The 23442-nt window shown below is 38.6% G+C and overlaps 1 protein-coding gene across 1 annotated transcript in view; it reads left to right on the forward strand.

Moving 5' to 3' along the window:
* Positions 1-23442, forward strand: part of lamc3 (laminin, gamma 3) — a 69150-nt gene that overhangs the window by 26950 nt on the left and 18758 nt on the right. Inside the window, exons 10-12 of the mRNA XM_055154114.1 lie at positions 7216-7414; positions 15079-15188; positions 18033-18260. Of these exons, the coding sequence (XP_055010089.1) occupies positions 7216-7414; positions 15079-15188; positions 18033-18260 (537 nt within the window). The remainder of the gene's footprint in view (positions 1-7215; positions 7415-15078; positions 15189-18032; positions 18261-23442) is intronic.

Below are 23442 nucleotides of genomic sequence, written 5' to 3' on the forward strand. Positions count from 1 at the left end.
GGCAACAAAGTTAAAATTGGCTTGGTTTCTTCGCATTGCCACTAAGTCGGTTTCAAGACATCAAACTAAACAGCCTCTCCAGATGCAGCACAACCCAAAGCCTGAAGCAAAACAGAAGCAATCCCATTAACTCCTCATCCTAGAGATTTAATACCCCCCAAAATCAGAGACAATGACTTCAGATAAACAGTAGTTTATAGAAACATGACATATGCAAGAGCCATATATTGAATATTTGATACAATTATTTAGTAAGACTAGTAACATACTGACCTTGTAATTTTCATGAATAATTACATTTCAATCTGAAGAGATTCAGACAGACTTAATACACTTTACTGAATAACTGACTTATGTACTGGCCAAAACTTGTGCAAGGTCTGCTATGGCTACAGCATGTGTGGCGTTTCAGATGTGTGTCTTTAACAAAAGAGTTTAGAAAATACTGTATACCACAATATTTATTGGCAAATATCCACAATATATATACAGATCTGAGCACTCCATAAAACAATGGCAAAAGACTGTTGTCCTCCAGATTGCAACACCTTAATGCACCTTTTCCTTCCCTTTTATAGGCAGCCAATTACATAACAAATCCATGCAGCACTACACAGTGGCAGATGGATATATAAACACAAAATACAGTTGTAATATGGCTCCAACAAGTTATCTTTGGCACTCAGACCTTGGGGATGATGAGAGGATGAGAAGCCAGGGGGGCGCTGGGGAGGAAGTAGGGTGTAGACCTTTATGACCCCAGCCCTTTGGGACAATGTATGGAAATTAAGCTTTAGCTTTGGCTTTGACTGTTCCAAACAAATACCTAAAAAAAAAAAAAAAGGAGTGGCCGTGCATCTACAATGGTGGCTTAAACTGGGCAGACTGGGTGCGGATTAGACAAAGAGGAGGAGCAGCGGGGAGTTGTAGTTGCAGTTGTAGTTCAAGTGAGGTGATGAACATTAAGGAGCAGATAACTCTGGAGAAGCAGTGAGGTAGATGGGAGTGCAGTTAAGTGTATTTTTAAAATATAATTCATAAAAGCACACATCCTCTTCTTGTTATCACCTATCAATGACTTATGAAGGCAGACTTAGTCTTTATGAATATACAAAGTCACAGATAATTCTGAGTGGCAATGGTCATGTCCAACATCATACCAAATGGTACTTATTGGAATCCACATAACAGCATTCATTACCATGGTTCTGAGCAAGAGCTGTCCCAAATATAGACAGGATTCAATCATTTTCTTTTTATATCGGATTTGGTGTATAAGAAAAAAATTACAGAATTCAACCAGCGCTAAAAATATCAGCTTATGCCACAATGGACAAGCTGTCACACATATTCGCTGACATTTTCTGAACTTGGGTTGGCAATTGTGTCGGATAAAAAAATCACATTCTTTTTGACGATGAAGCCAGTGACACCTTTCTGCGTCCTACGTCTTTTCTTACTTCTCATCCCACTAGTTTAGCTAAATCCAATCAGAATGTCACTCATGTTGTCATATGATGTTCCATATATAAAGCCCCCATAAACCGGCCTTCCCTTTATACTCTACAATATCATGAGCGCGGGTCACATATAGACGCAGGCAATGTGCTTATCTTTGAGAGGCATGTGCAGGGTCCTCTTATGGATCCCAGACATCTGCTTGACAGTTGACACGCAGCGTGGTTTGGGTCCCTGCGGTGACTCGACAGACTGAACACTTGACTGCATCTGCCAGACACGATCATAGGCAAACATGTAGTACCTCGCTAAACAGTTGCTTTGACTCTGCTCCAAGATACTTTATTGCCACAAGAATCGGACAGTCGGACAGAGAGGCAGTGTTGGCTGAGTGTTGCTCACGCTTAAGGGGGTGGCTGCTGTGGATTCACCACCATCTGTTCAAGGGCTTGCTATGTGGTTCTATTTCGTATCTGCAGGAAGTATAAGTTTCCCCTTTCTTGCTTTTTACAATATTACATTTTTTTAAAAACAATATTTCATGTCATCATTATTAAATGATGGTAATATTAATGTCTGCTTTGTGCCATGTTTTACTAGATGACTTATACAGAAGTAAGTTTATATTACAAAGAACAGCGATGTTCAGCTGTCACAAATAATATGCATAAAGAAAGATAGTATACACCAAGGGCAGCCACTGCTCTTGTTTGGAGTTAAGAAGTGGAGGAGTCAAAGAAGAGTCAGTATCCACTAGAGCAGCTCCAGGCTACCTGTCATTCTGGCTCAAGAGGCAATTGCTGCTAAGAGTTTCACACAAGACAAGTGCTACCCTTCGCACCACATGCAATCGACTCCTTTGGCCTTGTCCTCTAAAATGCAGCAGTCTGAAAAGGGGAAAGGTAAATAAAAGGGAAAGAGTCAGGAGAGGTTACAAAGAGGCAGGGTCTATCATATAAACGAGAAAGATGGAGAAAACAAAGTGAAAACACTGGCACTTGTTAACTCTGTTGGAATACAACCCAGGACGTTGAGTAGGGATTCTCAATCTCTTCATTTTTTTTTGTTGTTTATTGGTTGGAATTATCTTCCAAATAATTTTGGCTCAAATCAGTTTGTTGATGGTTCAGTTCCTGCCCTTACTAGTGTATGCATATGGATAGTTTGCGACAGGCAGAAAAAAATGTTATCATAAAAATATGTCCACTTGTGTGTTGCATTGCTAGATTGAACTAAAATAAATTTGCTTTTCCACCAAAGTTGTTGTGTTGCCAAATCTTGCTAAGCCCTGTGGCATCCAAATGCTTTTATTAAACCCAATTAGGAGCAATATGGCATTTCTTCTATCTCCATCTTAGCTCCGTGTGGCTTCAAGTGATGTCCAAGATAAACCAGCTCCTTCAGCATCTTGGCTGAATGTCATTAGTATGTGGAACAGTCTATGCATAAAGTAGTGACTATTCCAGTGACTATGTGATAGCTGGTGGCCTTCAGGAGATGGGTTTTCTGCTCACGTACATCGCCTGAAGGCACCACAGATTAGTGCCAGACAGTATGTCTTGACACTGTTGGACCTGTTTGAAAGTTTTAAGTTTGGCCATGCAGCAGTTGCCCTCAAATGGCCTGCAGTAGTCAGTGTTTGTGTCTCTGGGACATTTTTTGGAAGGCAGTGATTTAATTGAAGCAAAGTTGATTTAATTTTGTCAGGTCCCAGTTTAAACCAGCAGATTTATAGCAAACCTCTCCACCATTCTCTAAAAGTTATATCAGCATCTATCACTCGCTTTGTAAGTTTTATGCGTTCCTGGAAGAGAGTCAACAGGGACAGAAGCAGTGAACCTCAGGTCATGCATAGCAAAATTCAAAGCCCTGGGTTATATGAGACCACACAATTCACCTATTGCTGTTTTACACACAGTATTCCAATGTGTACCAAATGTGTTCCAGCCTTGTTTCTAAGTCTCCAAAGCAACCCCACTGGGCCTATGCGGAAGTATAATAATGGGCATGTATTTACAGTGGTGCAATATTAGGCCTCCAAATAGTAACAGTGAAACAAATTGTGTTTTGTTCTGTAATGCAGAAGGTTAATCAATCATGATAGATATTTTCACATAAATATTTTTTTGTTGGGCATATGATTCATTAGTTTGGGAATATCAGATCTCCAGTGGCTAGCTCCTAACTAATTACACCTCTGCTGCTCCCTTTAAAATAATCATAATAAAAATAGACAGACATGAAAAAATAAGTGGAGAAGCTGTAGTAATAAAAGGCAGACTCCAGCAGAGTAATGGCTGTGGAGTTTTAGTTCCTCTGAACGCATTCTCACTTGTAACCATAAGGGAGTCCTTCAGAGGACAATATTAGCTTAGTCACACAATAGTATTACTGGGCTCATTACCCACCGTTATGCAAGGGGTATGCTGTGTATTTCCTATTAATCACTTTATTGCCTGACTTTTATTTTCTTTGAATCAGAGTTTTGTACATTACTCATTGTTATTGTGTTCCCCAAATGTAATTATGCACCTTATGCTGTATCCAAAATGGAGCCTCTATCAGAGACATGCACTTAAATGAATAGTGTAAAATAAATAATGAATGATTAACAATTCCCACTAGAATTCATTAGGATCCATATATTACTTTAAAGGAATCATTATACCTTATGATATTCACCTGCAAAGACCTTGCACTCAATCAATAGTAGAAATAAAATCATAGCCTGTTATTATTATTTAATAGGTTATAAACCCAGATAGGCATCGGTAAACAAATTAACCATTTGGATTCTAAAGATCTATCTTAATCTACAGTTGGACAGCAACACTGTGAAAACCAGATGGTGAAAAATGTCTATACCAATGGTTCTCAATCTGTTGTACATGTTCCAATTGAAATATTCCACTGAGGGCAACACTGTGTGCATTGTTGAATAAATCTTGTTGTACATGTTACTTCAGTAAAAAATAAGATGAGACATACATAGGTGTAACTTGCATAATAGAAATTATGCAACATAGTAAACAACTGACAAACACAGATTCAAAATGTCTTTTTGTCCAAAGGTGATCTGGGTCACACCAGAATTATATGTGTAGCATTCTGAATTGAGGCTCTTGCTGAAAGCGATTGTGAAAAGTTCTAAAAGGGCCAGGCAATCACAACAGCTGGAGTCTGGTTCACATATAGAAATATGTGAACTCAAAAATATTGTGAGAATTCATCTTTCTGGCAAACTATTTATTGCATCATCACCTTTCCATAACTGACATTAACCTGTATTAATTATCTCTTTTTTGTATTATTTTAATAATAATAATAATAATTATTATTATTATTATTAGTATAGTAGTAGTATTAGTATTAGTATTATTATTATTGTTATTAGTAGCAGTAGTAGTATTAGTATTAGTATTAGTATTATATTTTTATTTTTTTCATTTTATTTCTTTTTAATATGACTTGAACATGGTTGTATATCAAAAAGATTTGCAAAGTAATGCATGTCTAATTGGATTTAGTCTGGTTGGATTTATGCTGAGCCTCAATGACTGAATACGTCTTTTTATTCCTGTCAATCAATATGTACTGATCAAGAAGATGAGTTATGTGTTTTATTCACTCCTCAGATGAATTGGCTTAATTTTGTCTGTCTTTTATATTGATTACAAAGTCCCACTGACGCAAATACTGCCATATTTTATTAGGAAGAAAAAGCCACTCTTTATTAATGATACAAATTCAACATATTCATTTTTCTTACAGCCTTTTTAAAAGGATGAATCCCAAAATAAGATGTGACCCGGGTGTACTTCCGTGTTGTATTGTAAACAGAAATCAAGCTTGGGGTTATGTGAAAGGCTGCAGCTGGAATTTAATATTGAGAATATTTGGAATCCTGTCGCGAAATACTAAACATTTGTGTTCATTGGGCTTTCAGCACAAACTGAGCTGTTTTTGGCTTCATGCCTTGACTTTGGAGCCTTATTAATTGTGACAAAACTTAAGAGTCTTAATTTTAAAAGTAAAAAAAAAAAATCTGACAATTAAATTGTGAATACTGTAACACAAATATTATATTTGACTTCTACATGTGGACGATAAGATGCAGGTGAATTGCCAGGATTTTTCCATCATATTTTTATGCTGGCTGAATTGTGGCCAAGTAATTATCTTTCTCCAACACCACTTGTGTTATATTGGCCAGGTTTGAAATGGAACACTTTGCTGAGATTATGCGTCCTAATACCTTATTCAATACTAGAGACTCTCCTTCCACGAATGGTTCTCTTTGTGAGTGTACTGGGTTGGCAGACAAAAGAAATGATATCTGTTTAAAACCACAATTGTAACACAGCAGTTTTAACAGTTTTGTCTTTTTAGAAATTAGATATGTATTTGTTAGATTAAAGGGGTATCCATGATTTTCAGAATGATGAAATAGTTGGACCAATATAACTATTAACAATTTAAAATAAAAAATATATATATCTCTTGAGTAGGAAGAAGTCCTCTAAATGTTGCATATAACAGGAAGTTGAAACTTATGAATAGTCTGGTGAAATTAGTATGAAATCATGTCTGCATGCATGATGGCTGAGTGGCTAACACTTAAGTTTCACAGCAAGAAGGTTGTGGGTGCATTTCCTCCAGGCACTCTGGTTCACCACTTCAGCCCCAAACAAGAACAATAGGTTCAGTCCTCCAGTGAAGTTACTCCTGACCATGGCTATAGCAACAAGATCATAGACATGGGTCCCCGGGCCTGGCACTGTGCTCCTGATGAGGTGCCCCACTGGTAATAAAAGATGAGTCAAATGCAGAGAAATTATACTACAGGGACAATAAAGTGTACCTTAACCAATATCACACTTAATAAAATATAAGTCTTAAAATAAAGCTCTAAATACAACTTCCCAAATGCCATTTCTGGTCAGATAAATGAAAGCTGGTGTGCCGAAGGTTGTCGTTGTGTGGGCTGTGGATGTCAAAAGGGCAAAGCAGTGATGATCAAGGCTACTGTTTGGGCTTTTATTACAAAAGCACACAGAAAGATCTCAGTGAACAATGCCACAGGCCCCTCACCACGCAAAATCGCCCACTCAAGTCCTTAGCCCTTGCAACCCCCAGAAGAGCTTGGGATGTACTTCACACACGATTAGACTCAAAAACAAGAGAGCAGTCAACCTGTCAGGTATCTTCGTACCCACCCAGATAGTTCTCCACTTTGTCAAGCATTTGTTCAAGGACATATTAGAAAATTGACCCAGACAGGACAGTTTTAGCTGTTTGTATATTTAGTTTCTTAGATAGCACAACAAAAAATAAAACAAATCTATATTTTTAATGGCTGTAGTTACTCTTTACTTTCGTCAAAGAATTTGGCATGTCACCTGCATGATTCAATTGAAACAGAAAGATAAAACCATACTTCGGAACATTCTCCATAGAGATAAATACTTCTTCATACAACATTTCCATAGATGCAAGGAGCCCATTTTTTTGCTAAAATGTTACATCCCTTGGCTTTAAATTATATTTTGATTGATACTGATTGTTGTTTTTTTTTATCTTTAATTATCACAATTATACTAATCATTCTGAGTATAAACTATATATGTGTGAAGAGCGAAGAAATACTCAATTAAATATACAATTAAAATGTTAGTAACTAAGGTCAATTAGTCTGCAAAAGCCTTCATCTGGCTTGCATACTGGTGATACATCTGCCCTTTGACCTTTCTCCTCCAGAAAAATTCCTGGGTAGCCACATCCATAGCTACGGCCAGCCTCTTCTGGTCACATTCACTTCAGAGACCACCGAGCTTCTGCCGGAGCATGTCACCCTGATACTGGAAGGTTCAGGACTCACCCTCACTGCTGACCTTTCACCCCATCCTGCAGTCGACCTTCTCCCAAGCCTCACACCACACAGCTCCTTCACAGTCAGGTAAAACTACATTATTGTGTACCAAATTGCTTGCAGCTTTTTGACTTATGGAATTGTGTGTGCACAAAACACAGTTCAGAGTTAATGCTTTTTGTCTTGATTGTGTGTTTTGAATTGGTAGGTGTAATAAATGTAATTATTTGAATATGGTAATCAAATCAATAGCACAGTTCCACTTTAGTTCTAAAATGGAGAGGAGTAAAATGTATCTATAAGTACATAAGTTCGTCCAAAATATGAACCATCAGACCAAAAGAAAATCAAACTACTTCCACAATATCACTTGCACAGAACTTTGCTGTCATATGTTGTTCTATGGCACTATACATTTAAGTGATTAAAATTCAATCATTCTACATCATTTGTGTAAACTGCAGCAATCAGGCCCTGATATTGTGATAAAATTGTAATCAGAATCAAGCAGTGAAGCTGTTCCTGTCACACAGAGCTGATGCTGTTTACACTGTTAAGAGATGGGAGTCTGCTGCTTTTGTTTTAGTCCTGACTACTGTTTGATTATAGAAAGTGCAGGCGTATGTTTGTTTGTGTTGGAGACAGACAACTGATTTACATCTCATCTTCATTTTGAAATACACTGCACGCAAACAACTGACTTATATTTCTCCAGTTGTAACACAAAATTTTACCTTTGTTGCATGAATGAGCAGTTTTCTTTATTGAAAATGTGGGCAGAAATGTTGAAGTACAGTATAAAGTAATATGTAAAATATTTAGGCATTAGTTTTGTATCAGATGCCCTTCCTTACAGAACCTTCTTTATTTATCGAAGCTTGGGACAGGAAATACTACCTTGATTGTTTTCTTGGGTTTTGAAATGGGTAACTACAATGGGGCTACTTCTAGTATACTACTAGTTTGGTTTTAGACATGATAAAAAGTTAAACATGATTTATTACTTTTATTTACAGTTAGTTAAAGAACAGAATTTCTCTGTAATTGTTACTCTCTGAGAACTATCATTTTATGGTCAATCCAATCCACACATCTTTTAAACAACCCTATATATCTTTCTCTTACAAGCCCTTTCATTCTTCCTGCCCAGTCCAATTTGACCGAGGACTTTCTCAGTGGGAATCCTTAACTTATAGTCGTCTCTCTTTCAACTAATACCAGGCGTTGAAATGTTGAAACGCTTTGTTCTTCACCTGACCCCTGCAGGCTTTTTTTCCCTCTACCCTTCATGTTGAAATGGTCAGTTCAGAGGCGGGCATGAGTGAGTGAAAAGGTCTAAATCGTGGGCTTTGAGAGGTGAGCTTGCTGTGCATCTATAGGGAGAAATGTGCCGTAATCAGTAACATTGTTGTACAGCGTTCTCATTAGATTTGTCAAATCATGGACCAAGACCTCACACTGAAAATAGAAATACAGTCCCTAGTTCATTTTTGGTTCCAGGTCTTTACTCGTCTTGGCCTGATGTCTTGCATGCACTAATCCATTTTTCTACCCAGCAGCTCCTTTTGTTAAGTTTTGCACAATTTGTCTTCACTTCTGCCATCTATTCTATCTTGCATTTTCCTCAGCAAGTTTTTCCTCCCAAAAGTCAGACCCAAGAATCCTTTTACCCAAAAGGAGGTTTAATTTCCTTTGTTAACATTTCTTAAGCTCAGCCACAAGTCATATAATCAAATTAGCACCTCCACATTCAGCAAGAGAGCTCTGCACCGTCCTTTGCACTGCTTCCAAGAATGTGCTGCGGCCCATTAGCTCAAAACATTACTGTGGAGACTCTGTACTTGTGGGATCACATTTATCCACTTCAGTAACAACATAACGCTAGCTACAGGCCTCTGAAAGGACTCTAAAAGAAAAGGTAGCTTATGGGGCTAGAGGCAAAGTAGCAGCAGTAGTTCAGAAGGGAGATGATTAAAGCATGAGCTGGAGCAGGCCAGTGTCAGGGTCCAGTCTGATGGGAGAGCAAATACAGCCATTTGGATAAAGGCCGGCAATTGAATTAGATGTTTTAATAAATTACTTTTCAACAAGGACATTGCTTTTAGGGGCAAAAAGTATTTTTATAAAGTTAAGGGTTTTTGAGTTAGTTATAAAGATGCGTGCATTATTTAAAGTTCTTCATAAAAGACTAGACTAGACTTGATTAGACTAAGAATTAATTTAGGAGTAGACTAATGGACTTGTGAAACGATTGTTTCAGTTGTACACTGAGATTTTTCAAATACCTTTGAACTAAATATTGGTGAAAACCTTGTGACTGAAAACTAAGTTGATATATTATAGTATTGAAATCACACATATTAAGGGAGTGTAACATCACCCACAGTGTTCAGCTCTAGTCAAATAAAGCTCACGATGCTAGCTGTTACTAGCTAGGCTGGCGCAACCTAGTGTCTCCGCGCAATTTCATTTCTCTCCAGCCACTAGGTCAGGAATCATAATACACTAGATGGTTCGCAAAAACTCCAGAAGTGCGAGTTTGGGCACAAGCCACTCAGCGAAGAGCCATATACAGGCGGGTAGTAATTACACACGGGTGGGTCAGGACTAAACCAGGTCTAAACCAGGACTAATCTTGGACTTAAGAGAGAGAACGCAGAGCAGTTTGTCCGCAAAGCGCGATCGGATAATTGACGCGTTTATCTCCGTGAGGTCCGGAGCTGAGCCGATCCTTTCTCCTGCAGTCACCTCTGAGCCCGTCCTGACGGTGGGTCCTGTTTCAGTTCTGGTTTAGTCCTGGTTTTGTCCTGTTTCAGTCCTAGTTCAGTCGTGGATTAGTCCTCCTCTTCAGTCCTGGAATCAGTCCTGGGTTAGTCCTGGTTTAGTCTTGGTTCAGTCCGTGGCGTAGGCAGCGCAAAAGTTTTATATAATCTTGAGTTAATGGGCAGGTGTGGTCCTGTCCTGCGCAGTTGCGGTGTTGTACTGCGTGGTGTTGTACTGGGGGTCTCCAAAATTGACCCCGTGCAGGACTCTGCGCTGTTGGGCTCCATTACAGAATAAATGAATCTTCAGTTCGTTACATAAAGAAGGAGGAAAATAACACAAGGACGACAGCAGCAATAAGTTTTAAGAAGGAAGTAAAAAGGGTTGCGCCTGTCCTGTCTGAGAAAAGTGTATAAAGTTTGTGGTGAGGGGTTTTACAGACTTAAAACAGATAGAATAATTGTAAAATATAAAGCAGACGACTTCGCAGATTTCACCTATCGCGGGTTATTTTTAAAACGTAACCCCCACGATAAACGAGGGAACACTGTACTCTCACCTCGCCCCGGACAGGACGCAAAATACGGACATGTCCGGGGAAAAACAGACGTTTGGTCACCCTATATTATGTGTTGTCAATGATTCCCGAGATCAAGGATTTAAAGCCAGAACAAAGAGAATGTTTGGTGAATTTTATCACAGGGAAAAACGTAGTTGCCCTTCTTCCTACAGGATTTGGGAAAAGCTTAATATACATATATGTTAGCCCCGTTAGCAGTGCATGACATACGTCACGACCAAACAGCAGCGATTGGTTAAATTTAAAAAAGTACCTGCCATCGACTGAACGAATTCTAACACTACAAGGTCAGACAGTTTCCACAAAGTGAAACCGACTGATGAATCAGGCTAAGCAGTTACAGGGGTGAATTTAGATTTAGAGCGGGTTAAAACATTTTAAGACAAAATGATGAGTCACAGCTACAGTTACAGAAGGGTCAGAAGGAGCTCAAAGCGCTCCAATGCTCACTTCCTATTTGGAACACGACCGCTAGCATGTTAGCTACGTTCATTTATATACAATCTGTGGTTTTACCACAGGTTCACCCTGCACGCAGTGCTCCTCTGGTGCAGTAGCAGCAAGTTTAAAGTTCAAAAGTTCAATTTCTTCACATGTACTAGACATACAAAGGAATCAAAAATATGTTTCTTTCTATCTCATGAGTGGACAACCACTGGGAGAGTGATGAGCCTCTATGTCTGCACACGCTGCCATTCAAATCATAACACCATTCAAGTTTTGTTGCAGTAAACTGTTGCAGTTGCGAGGCCTTTGTGCCTCACTCAAAGGCGGCAGTAGCTCAGTTGGTAGAGCATACGCCCCGTTGGAGGTTTGATTCCAGCTCTCGACATAAACATCACAGGTTGAGCGGTCAGATCCACTGACCCACAGGTTGGCTGGTGTGATTCCAGCTCCCACAGATGAATGCTGCCGTTGTGTCCTTGGGCAAGACACTTAACCCACCTTGCCCACAGTGTCTGCGTACACTGGTGTGTGAATGTGCGTGTGAATGGGTGAGTGGTTCCTTGTTGTAAAGCGCTTTGAGTGCCTTGAAGGTGGACAAGCGCTATTAAAAAATTTGACCATTTACCAAAGGTCTCAGTGCAGTTTAAATACGTATTCAGAATAATTAGAAGTAACAAGGTAGAGGTTTATTTTCGATGGACATCAGAGCCCACCACATTTCCCTCAATAAATTAATAGTTATCATCTGAACATGTGGTCTTGTGCATGCAGCTTCAAAGGTGGTGACCACAAGAGCAGTGCACTGCTCTGAGTGTCAGTGTCACACTGCAACAAAACAATTGTTGCAGCCCTATAAAATACCAAGGCTAGGTCCAGAATAAGGCTTTATATAGCCAGTTCAAAGATTAAAGACAAAATTGAAAAAGCACATCAGACCAAACTAGTTACTGGGCAGAGTCACCAGCTCAGCTAAGCTCAATGTCAGGTGCCCCCCTCCTCCAATCCCCGGCCTGGGGCATGTGCTGGGTCTTGTGTCAATTCTGGTACCTCCAGTGCTTTCTCTAGTGAGTGCACACAGCTAATGAGTTCCCAGAGCCAAAGTAGCCCCTGAAACGCATTGGAGCTAGGGACCAGTGCTATCATTAAGTGTTCTGTCTCTGGAGAAGTTCTTCACAAATCTCATTACACTTTACATGTAAACGCACAGATGCACCTCAGCACCAGAATTTTCTTTACCACCTCTCTCATATCCAAACTCATATCTTAAGTATGTTTGACCATGATAGTCTATACAAAACATATTATTTCTATTACCATCTGGTGGTTTGCCTTCAACTCCTCCTGCATCAAAACATGTTTTTAGATTATATGCATGAATCGAAGTGCTTCTTTTAAAAGAGTGGTGCACCATATGTCCCTTGACTGACAGCATATGATTTCAGAGCTCGTAAATATGTTAACCAGTTAAGTGTTTCTTGTGTTCCCACCTGGAACAGAATTAATTTCAGACTCAGATAAAGGAGAATAGTAGAAAAGCATTGGGATTTGAGCTAAAAGGATCAAAGAGGAGGTGAAAGCTTCATATGGCATGATATCTACTCTGTGATGTCCCCTTAGTGCTTCTCTGGGAAGAGGGGTTTTAAATGACCTCTTGCACTAATTACACATTTTTACACTATTGTTTGTTCTAAACCACAATAACAAACAAATACATTATTTACATCATGTCACTGTTCAACAGAGGTCAAGCAAGCCATTAGTCTTCAGTAGAGTCACTAGCCTAGAATTATTTACATGTGATATGTCTAAAATAAAGCGTCTTTCTAATTACAGCATGTGTTTATACTGTGTTGTATGAATATAGCTTTGATGCCAAACTTTTCTTCTTTACACAGGAGTGAAGTTTTGTCGTTTACTGGATATGTTTGGTTGTAATAAATGTAATATGTCTTGTAGAAGCTTCAGATTAAAGGTGTACAACTCCATGTTCTTCAAGCGTGAATCATGTTAACATGATGTTTCTGTGCTCATTAACTGGCCTATGCATAAACAGCCTAGAAGAGAACATACATTATTCGTGTGCTTATCCCAACATAGCACCTGTGTCTGTCCCTTCATTTTTCTTGAGCAGTTCTTGTGCCTGCTTCTACCCCTCTTATATCTGTATTTATTTATGGTTTGTGTCATTGTGAGGCCAGTGTTGGGTTGGTTTTCTCCTGATGATCTGCTCTGATCCTCGGCAGAGGGGCTTAATTACAGCATGGCTCTTTGTGCTCTGCTTGGTGCTGATTAAAAGGGACACTGGGGCTCCATAGGGAAAGCATGGCTGGGAGTTTGTTCACTTTCATGCACACACTGCTTATCGCTGTCTGACCAGCTCCATTACCATGGCTTTGAGGCCCAGTTTGTAATTGCCTCTCTTTATTACTGTGCCTCCATGTCAGGCCAGGGAGCAGGGAGCCCCCACATCACTGGAGCACCACTGTGGCAGCCCATGAAGACACACACACATATCTTTTATGAACAACTGTAAATGTGAAGAGAAGACAGAGGCCAGGCTTGAAAAGCGTTTTAAATGTGGTTTAGTGACATGCTGAGAACAATTGAACTAATAAAAGGAAGACCACAAAACCCACAGAAATGTAAAGGCTGACAGGGGTAAAAATGGTAGCCACAGCAATGAAGAGAAGTTTTTTTTTTTTTTTTTTTCTCAGACAATTGCCTTCAATAAAAGGACTTATGAGCACAAACGGATTGTAAGTTGCAGCTTATTAGATGAGAACCACATTGTTATCGCTTTTAAATGTATTAATATTTCAGAGCCATTGGCAGTGGTGTCAGACTGAGGGGGCAAAGGGTGCTTGTTTACACAGGGCTTAGTGTAAAAAAGGGGCCCTCCAAAAATCTGTAATATCTCTTGATCATAGAAAAAATGTAGTGTGGTCTCACTCTTGGCCATAGGGGGTCAGAGCAGTTTAAAAATGAGCTAATATTGAATATATTGTTAGTTTGTTGTTTGTTATTCCCAAACATGTTTCATTAAGACAGTTAATCAGATAAAATATCAAAGATTGCTGACTAATATTTGAATAAAAATGCAACCAAAATGTCCCACAAGGCAGTGCAGTCTTTGTGTCGCTCAATGAATTGAATAGTGTCAGAAAAGTGTTAAATGTTTGTCAAATGATTTAAGCAAATCACTGCACCTGGAGGCTGGTGATTTGATGTGAAGGCCTTGGAATGGTAATGTTGAAAGTAAACCAAATAGAAATACTGGTCATTTTGCATCCAAGAATATTTAGAAAATCATTGGTCATAAGCCTGTGCTAGTGACTATTGTGTTGTATGATATGCAGTTTTAGCAGCAAGACCAAATATTGCACTTGAGTAGCAATATTTGCATTGGCATGACATAATAGAAGAAAAAGCAGTTTCTCTCAAAACATGAAGTCGCAAAAGTACCATTTTGTCTTTTTCTGTGCCTGCATACCATGAATATGACTTGTCCATTCTACAACAATAAGGTGCCGTGTTAACCTGTACTTGGCAGTGACGTTATTAGACCCTGGTGTATACGTTCCTTCACGCTTGGGCTGGCTCCCTTTGGGACATTAACTTGATAGTAAGGGGACATTTCCTAACATAACATGAGCGGAGTGAAGCTGACACAGCACCTGTCATGGAGATGGAGCAGAGTCTGATACCTGCAGCACAACGGGCAGATGTCAGCTGTGCACAGCCTACTGCAGCAGATGGCAAAGCTCAATGATCAAGACCCCCTCTATTTGCTCAAGTCAGCACATTTACATTGTGGCCATACGCGGCCTGTTGTGGCCAGACACCTTAAAAAGCAAGCATATGGCCAATACAGTTACTTACAGGTACAGAGCTTTAATTACTGTGTAAAGTAGACGTTAATATTGATGGGGTGATTGACCTTATGTGTGTTTGTGTTTTACAGACTGCACGAACATGAGACGAGATTTAGACCATCACTGTCTTCATTTAATTTTCAACTTCTCCTAAACAACTTGACTGCTTTCAAGATTAGCAATGCAGGAGGACACAATTGTAAGTAGCAATCGAATGCTTAAAGGTAACACTGCAACTTAATTAGCCATAAATGAGCATGGGCTTAATATGCAATTAGCAAATAGTTTATTAAGAATAATTCAGGTTTAGTGACTACTTACTACTACTTCATTATTAAGTTTTTCTTTATGCTTAATTAAAGCTGTAGATAGTCCTGTTATTGTATATTTTGCCAAATATTATGTAATATTGTATTAGAGGGATGGGCTTTACCCCAAAAATGGTATTCCAATGTTTTGAAATCACAGTTCCGATGTTATCACACCTCATGTACAGAATATTAATATTGCTTTTAAGAGGTAGCTTAGTAAGTATTCTTCTACTTCAGAAAGTTCTCTCAGAGCAAGGATATTTTTTATGCTGTGTTCTAACTGCAAACACTAGTTTTCAATAATAGTAATAATAGCAAAAACAAAAACAGCTACTTCCATCTTTGATAACACAGCTGTAGTGTCCTAGTAACATCCCCAGAGTTTCACTACTTTTAATAATAAAAACTGTCAGCACAAGTATGAGCATGAATTGTTAAAAAGTGCAGTGAAGCCAGCAGCAAAAACCGTGCCAGTGTTTGTAGTTAGGGAATAGTTGAAGTCAAACTCAAAACAGGACATTTATTCCCAAATGTAACTAACTAGTTCTTGAAACCTTCTCTTATTTTTATGTCAGCCAGTTCCTTGTATCATCTGTTGTGTTTGAAAAGTACAGGATCTAAGGCAGATTAGAGCTCCATGAAAACGGAACAGCTGGTCTGAATTACCATATTGCCACACATTTACTTGCTTCACTTTAATCAGTTTATTGCAGGCCATTGCGACACAAAATAGCCATGCATATTCCATCAAACAACCCACCCACATGAACTACCAAACAAACCCAAGCAAACAATTTACCCAAAAAACATTGCATCATGGTCTCCTCAAATATTGTTAGAAGAGAAATGTCATTATTTATCAATTACTTATCGTAGACATGTGAGCTGTTGAATAATTGTCATGCATGCCACATCAGAGATAATAATATGCAATTTTTACTGTAAATAGTGTTATATTGATTGTAGCACTTATTTCAGATATACAGTGAAGTACTATGTACTTGAAATGCTTCACTGAAATATTACAGGTTAATGCCTTAACAGTTTCAATGTCATAAAATGTCTCCAACCATTTTCACCATTATTTATCACAATAAATAATATATTGAAAATAATAATATTGGAGTTAAACTGAAACTACAAAGATTGGTTTTGTCTGCCATCAAATCGTTTGGTCTCTCTATCTGTTAGCCATAAAAATCTAGTTTTGAAGTTGGCAAGTATTCATACGCAGATTTTATGAGGAATCAATGGTTCAATGGCTTAATAAACTGCTAGTTAAATTGACCCAAACTGTCACACACCTCTGCAGCCAGCCATTCAATGAAATTAAAATCCCCACTTGTCCCGACAGGCATTCTCACAAGCAGGATTGATGGAGAGGGCACACGCGGTGTGACGTAAAATGAAATATGTTTAATTTAACCAGGAATAGGGTTCATTTTCTAAGAAGTCATTTTAATTGCACATTCTCCCCTGTTGAATGGGCTAATAGAATTGCTTGGATAGAGAGGAGGCTAAAAGGGTAGAGGCTAAGGCGGGGAGAAGTATGGCCGTGCTTACTGATGGTTCCTCTGAGGTGCAAATGAACTGGTTTCATCAGCACTCAAGCAATGGCTCTTATACTCTTGTAAAAAGTCAAGGTCCATCTACACTTTGACCACTCATACTTCTTTCACCACACTTTCTTTATGCCACATTGGCTGTACTATGCAGTCTCCCTTTGTAAGTGATGTAACAAAGCAGAAAAAAGCAAAGTAAACACAAAAAAGCAATGCAAAAAATAAGTTGAAATTAAGCAAGTAAGGAAGTATTTATTTATGAAACAGTTTAATGGATTTTTGAATATTGCATGATAGATCCATAAATATTTATACTGTTAAATATGTAGGAATTTATATTATGGACGTCATTTTAACCAAATATATGTTTATTATGAGTTTTATTATAAACTACGTAAATAGCGGAATTGCTCCCACATTCAGATGGTCTCCATTCTCACTTGGTCTCCATTTTGTGGTTATTATTCAGTAAATGAAAACGTGCATAAATCATCTGTGGTTTACTATTCTGTGTACCTGTCTGTCTATCGCTCTCCACCTGCCTCCATCTCTTCTGAGAGCACAGCCTCAGTAATGAAGCAGAAACAAAAGTAATTTTGTGTTTGCAAGGCTGTGCTTTGGAGAGTGGAGGGTTAGGGGGATTCGGTTCAGGATGGGCCTGGCCCCATCACTATTCATGAGAGTGGAGAGGAATGTTGAAACCCCACCGGAGCTGCACGTCTGACATACCTCCGCCAAGCCTCCTGTCTTCTTTTCTTCTTCTCGTCTTGCTCTGCTGCAGTGATTTATTCATTTGCTATATCAAAGATTCCCCTGGTGACGAGCGGACGTGTGTGGGCACATGTGGCATGCCCACGTGTGTGTGCAAGTGAGCATTAAGTGTAGCATTTATGGACTGGTGGGCGGATAAATATGTTACTGCCATCCATCGATGAGAGAAAAGGGGAGACTGTACACTGTAAACACTGACCCAGTGCTTTAATGAGACAGTGAGGGAGGGCTGGAGCAGCCCAACATGTGAATAGCCTGCTGTTTTACTAGCTATGTAACAATAAATATTCACCCTTTGAATGAAAATCGAGTGCATTCAAAACTTCATCTAGCATGACTTAAATGTTGTTTTGACTTTTTGTAAGCTTCAATTTGCTCAAGCCTCCATTTTCATTGCAGACACGGCACAGTTGGCTGGGGTGATCCTGACCTCGGCTTTCATCTCCACTCGAGCAGAGAGTCCCCCTGCCCCATGGGTGGAGTTCTGCTCTTGTCCAGCAGGCTTCATGGGCCAGTTCTGTGAGCAGTGCTCCCCAGGATTCACCAGGGAGCAGCCTGATAGAGGACCACTCTCAGCATGTGTTCCCTGCAACTGCCACCATCATGGGATGTGTCACCCAGAGACTGGTAAGACAAATCTGACTGTAAAATGCCATCAATGCCTTGGGCTTTAGTGTCACTTCAGAGAACAATCAAATCTGGGTTTAAAAAAGCCTATAACTGTAACTTCACCATTTTGAGTTACAGAGTCTGCTGCAATAGTGTCTGTGAAAGTCTTTTATAACACTTTGTGTCACTTTGCAAAGCTTTTTTTAGTGCAATAAATGTAACTATGGTATCACTTGAGTACCATGCTTCTGACTTTGAGGGAAAAAAATGAAAAGAAAAACTGACTGGCCATGGATTTTTAAAGGCATGATGAGCAAAGGCACTTTTACTTTCAGTTAAAGAATTTACGCTGTAGTCTCTAGTTTTGCACTTCTGGTGCTTTTTGTTGCATTTTATTCATGGTTTGGCATATTTACTATTCCCCCTGCTTCTGTATGTGTACTTTTAACTTGCTGCAGTGCAAGTTACATAGCACAAACTTGACACCACCAAGTGCTTAATCATAAGTAAGTATCTGTTACATTAACAGGGTGCATAGCAAATGAACAAACCACACATAGACAGTACACTTGGCAAGTATACATTAGAATTCCCTAAACCACTGGACAAGTATCACACTTGCAGCACTATCCAAACATGATTGAGACAATATTTTCTATCAGTGAGGCTGGAGGAGCAAAGGGAGCACAAATGACACACTGAGGCAGTTTTGTGTCTTTCTACAACTGACATCCAGTCATCACCACTTCAAGGCAGCGTAACCGTGTCAACCCTCAGGAGCATTGGCAAGCCATCACTCAGACTGAATAACTTTACTAACACAGGCAATAGCATTGTTTAAGAGGCTTCACAAACTAGCAGTGTGGGTAAAATCGATTTGTGTTTTTAATGAACAGTTTAGAATATATGATGAGTTAGGCTGGTTATTTCACTAAAACATAGTTAACATCATTATATTAAAGAATTTACAAAAAATAAATAAATAAATCTTGCCAATTTTTTCTAGTTTTTACATTTTGGCGAAATTTATAATTATTTTACTTCCGGATTGAGTACACGCAGCAAATATGACATATGTATCAGTAATTTCACAGTTCTTACCTAGCAACCATAATGTTAACAAGAGCCAAGACCTACCTACATTACACGGTAGTTGGATAAGACTAATAAAAACAAATGTCAGCATTTATTTATGTTGTTAAATGAAGGTTTACAGTGGCAGTAATAAGACTCCCTTGCGAATGAATTGTCTCTGAATTTTTTTTATAGAATTTTTGGTGTTGGTGACATAGTTAGAGGTATTTTCTTTAACTCATCATTACTTCCTGTATTTTTGTACTTTTCTTGCTGCATTTTTTCCATAAACTGACACATAAACTGCTGTAAAACTATGATAATTATTTATAACAGATACTCTCTCACCAAAATTAGAAAAACATGAAAATCTGTCATATCCACTTTAATGTAAAAAGGGGAACCAAAGCAGTAGCGGGTTGGACTAAGCAAAATGACTCTTCTTTTGCTTATTTAAACCTCAATCTCACCAAATACACCCCATTGGAATAAAAATCTTATGCCTTTTATCTTTTCTCAATATCTCTTTTCCACTCCACTCCTGTTATACCCTATGCCTTAAACTCTCAGGGATTTGACCTAGTTACAGGGTGCCTTAAGCTTCATTTAGAAATCTATGACTGTCTATGTGTGTGTATGTGTACGTGTGATCATGTATTGGATGAAAGTGTGTGCAACTGAGGTCCAGAAGAGAGTCTGGTGTAATTGTCTGCCTGCCTACGCCCCTAATTGGACTTGTTAACCACCTCTCAGCTAATGAGGTCTGATGTGCTTGCAGATTTTCGGTGTCTCTTATGTCTCCACTTATTCCTCTGATTCAGTTTCTTACATCACTAGCTCCTGCTTCATCACCTTGACTTTCTTAAAAACACTCCTTTGGAACTTCATGGTTATTTTTACTTATTTCTTTTTTGTAATATGTTTGTTCAGAACAGTCCATAGTATCAGTATCCCACTGGGGATAAATATAAAATAGCACTTACTGTGCCTAGTTAAGGTTACGGTTCTGCAAAGTTATGTAATGATCATTTTAAATACTTTCACCAGAATTTTATATGCTACACATAAATTTGACTCAGTAATCTTGCAAGTTATCGGCCATTGTATAATTAAAGATAAAACCCTTCTTTTTATATATAGTTTTTTGATTATTAATAGATTGATTATTAGTTAATTGTTTTAATAACACTAAATTGGTATCAGTGGTTGTTCTCTTTGGTTCATTAACTAACTGAATGGAATTTAATCCATAAGTCCAGGTCAAGGGGAGTTATCAAAGCGAGTCATTTATAGACACAGTGTTGATCATTTGTCACTGGGGGGGCGGACCAACCTGCTGTTTCTCCTATCTGAATCTTAATTGCTGTATAATTAGCTAACTGCATGGATTATGATGCAGGGTGTGCCCACAGACAAGAGCCGGGATGCAGTTAGTTTACTCAGTGGCTACAGAGGCAAGCAGCAGCCAACAATGGTGCTCTATAACCATGATTTATTAATGCTTTCTGAGTTGCAGCGTTTCTTTTCACCATGGAGCTACAATAGATTGCAATGTTAAAATTTTTGGTTGGACTAGTATAACAGACTTCAACTTTAGGGTCAGTGAATTTAAACACAAACATACTGTACAAAAGTTTTTTTATGGGTATGGAAAAAATAAATAAATCTACCACCTATCGCATCTCAGCGTGAAGAAAATGAACAGGTACACATTTACACTCATTGCCTCTAATTGGTTTGCTCTGCACCTGTTAGTGCCTCTTTGAAATTACAGTATCAGACTTCTTTCTATGTAGAATACAATGAGAAAGTCAGGACGAGACAACGTTCATTGGTTCCTCCATGCAAACCAAGCAAAGAAATAAACAAAGCTAAATTATCTGTAAAATATAGGCTGAGGCAAGACTTCTATACGTTCTTGCACTGATGACCACTTTGACTCTAAAGTGTATTCTTTTGCACAGCTTTGAGTGCGAGTTTAAATCCTAAGATTCCACCACAAGTAATGTTTCGTAACTGGGACACACTTTCATTTGAGTAGTCTTACCTTCTGCATATACCCAATATATGTGCTAATTGTGTGCATACCATCCATTAAAGTGGCCAAGGCCATTTGTATGCCCAAGGGAAGTGGGAGAGGAATGAGAGAGATGATTGTATTGTATGTTTAAGATGGCGACACTCAATTTTCTGTGCAGCCCAGCCCATAGGGAACAGTTATTAATCACCTATATGAAACGTACAGCTGGATGTTAGGCACTAGGCTGCTGTGTTAGAACTGCTTAACCCAGCTTCTGTTCTGCCAATAGCCAATGTTACACTCATTTTGTTCAATCAAAGTCACCTGCACATTTTTCAGGATCAAATAAACCCCACAAGCTCTGAAATACCATAACAAATTGTAGCATTCAAAGAATAAATAGTATAGCAATATATCTTTTTCGTTAACCATGCCCTTGTGTTGAAAAGGTGTAAATGTCGTATAGCATTTCATTCTTATATTATAAGCATGGGTATTTATTTGCTCAAGTCAAGTGACCATAAAATGGGAAATATTCCAATGGATATTTACAGGCAAGTGTTAACAAAAATGTATTGTTCTCAGAAAATAAAATATCATTCTGTATTATTTAATGTTGTGTATATTTAAAGCACTTCCTTTGTAGCCCTTTGAATTTAAAGGAGAGACATTATGCAAAATCGACTTTTAAGAGCTTTTAACCATATTATAATGGTTTCCCCATCATTAACTCACTCCAAGTTGTATTTAGTGATTCATGCATCTTCACTTAGCTTTATTCTCTTGCAATCAAGATGCCATTGCTCTAAAAATTCTTATATTTAAGCCCTAAGAGGCAACTGCTGTTAAAGTGGGATTTACAAAAATAAATTGAATCTGCTTGCTTCCATGAGTTTTGGTATTGATATTGATTATATGCGCAAATTTAAAAACTACTCATGTCCCTTCAAAACGGGAAAGGGTGAAGCCTTTTCCTAAAACATGTGACCCTTGAAACAACAGCTTCTACTCCATGTGTTCAGGTGCTTCATCTTTCTGTTTACTTGTGTGTAAAATAACACCATTGACCATTGCTAGGATGACTAAAGTATACTGAATCGGTTAAGCAGACAAAATAACATGGTGAGACTCATTCTAACTGACTACATCTGTCGTCTCTGCTTTCTCTCACTCCTCTCCCTTCAATGTCTTTCCTCGGGTGCGTTCATGCCAATACTGTCCAGGCATCTGGGGGCTTAGCCTGCAACAAACACAGCTCACCAGAGAGATTAAAAAGCTGAAGAAGTCTGCTCTAGAGCCAGCTCAACTCTATCATTTTGTCTGAACCAACTTCCTCCCACAGATTCTTAAACTAATGACCTTTGAGAGCGGAAGATGGCATTTAGACAGGCTTTGGGGAACACATGCCTTAGCTAAATCATTTTTGGTCTATATTTGGTACACACTGACATGTAATATCCTCCATTTCTGAAGTGGAATTGTGTATTGCTTATAGTTAGTTGCTTTTTGATGAGATGACATAGGTACTATATCTACACTGGTATTTATTAGAGACAATTTTTATTGGGTCTTGCTGCAGGAACCCCCACGGTCCGTTCACTTCACCAGTCAAACACAAAAAGTGCTTCTGTTCCTTCTCCTCTTCTGCCAGACTGCAGTGGGCGTGACATTTAGCTATGCAAAACAACTGTGCATTATTCACAAAATTTGGCCTCACACAAATGTCAAAGGGACAAACAAGCATATGCTATTACGAAACAAAACAAGCCACACGGAGACCTTCTGTTCTGCTTCAGTTAAAGCTTAAAGCACTTCATGGTCTGGTCATTAAATGGAAAATGCCTTTAGTTTCAGGTTTATACTTGTTATACAGGAATATTTGCTAGATGTTCATTGTTTACAATGACTTGAGACTAACTTTGTGACCAGTGAGAGGTGAAGTGGACAACTGATGGCTTGTACATGGGTGTATATGTGCCAAGTGGTACCCAACAATTTGCTGCCATTGTAATTGCCTATTTATTTGTATTTATGTTACTTTCATCACCTGGTTCTGTCCATACAGAATCTCAATCAAAGTAATTTTTCACAGTTCCATATTGTGCA

The sequence above is a fragment of the Boleophthalmus pectinirostris genome, unplaced genomic scaffold, assembly GCF_026225935.1.
Source record: "Boleophthalmus pectinirostris isolate CB_2022bp ecotype Guang Dong unplaced genomic scaffold, ASM2622593v1 HiC_scaffold_18, whole genome shotgun sequence".
NCBI classification, from domain to species: Eukaryota; Metazoa; Chordata; class Actinopteri; order Gobiiformes; family Gobiidae; genus Boleophthalmus; species Boleophthalmus pectinirostris.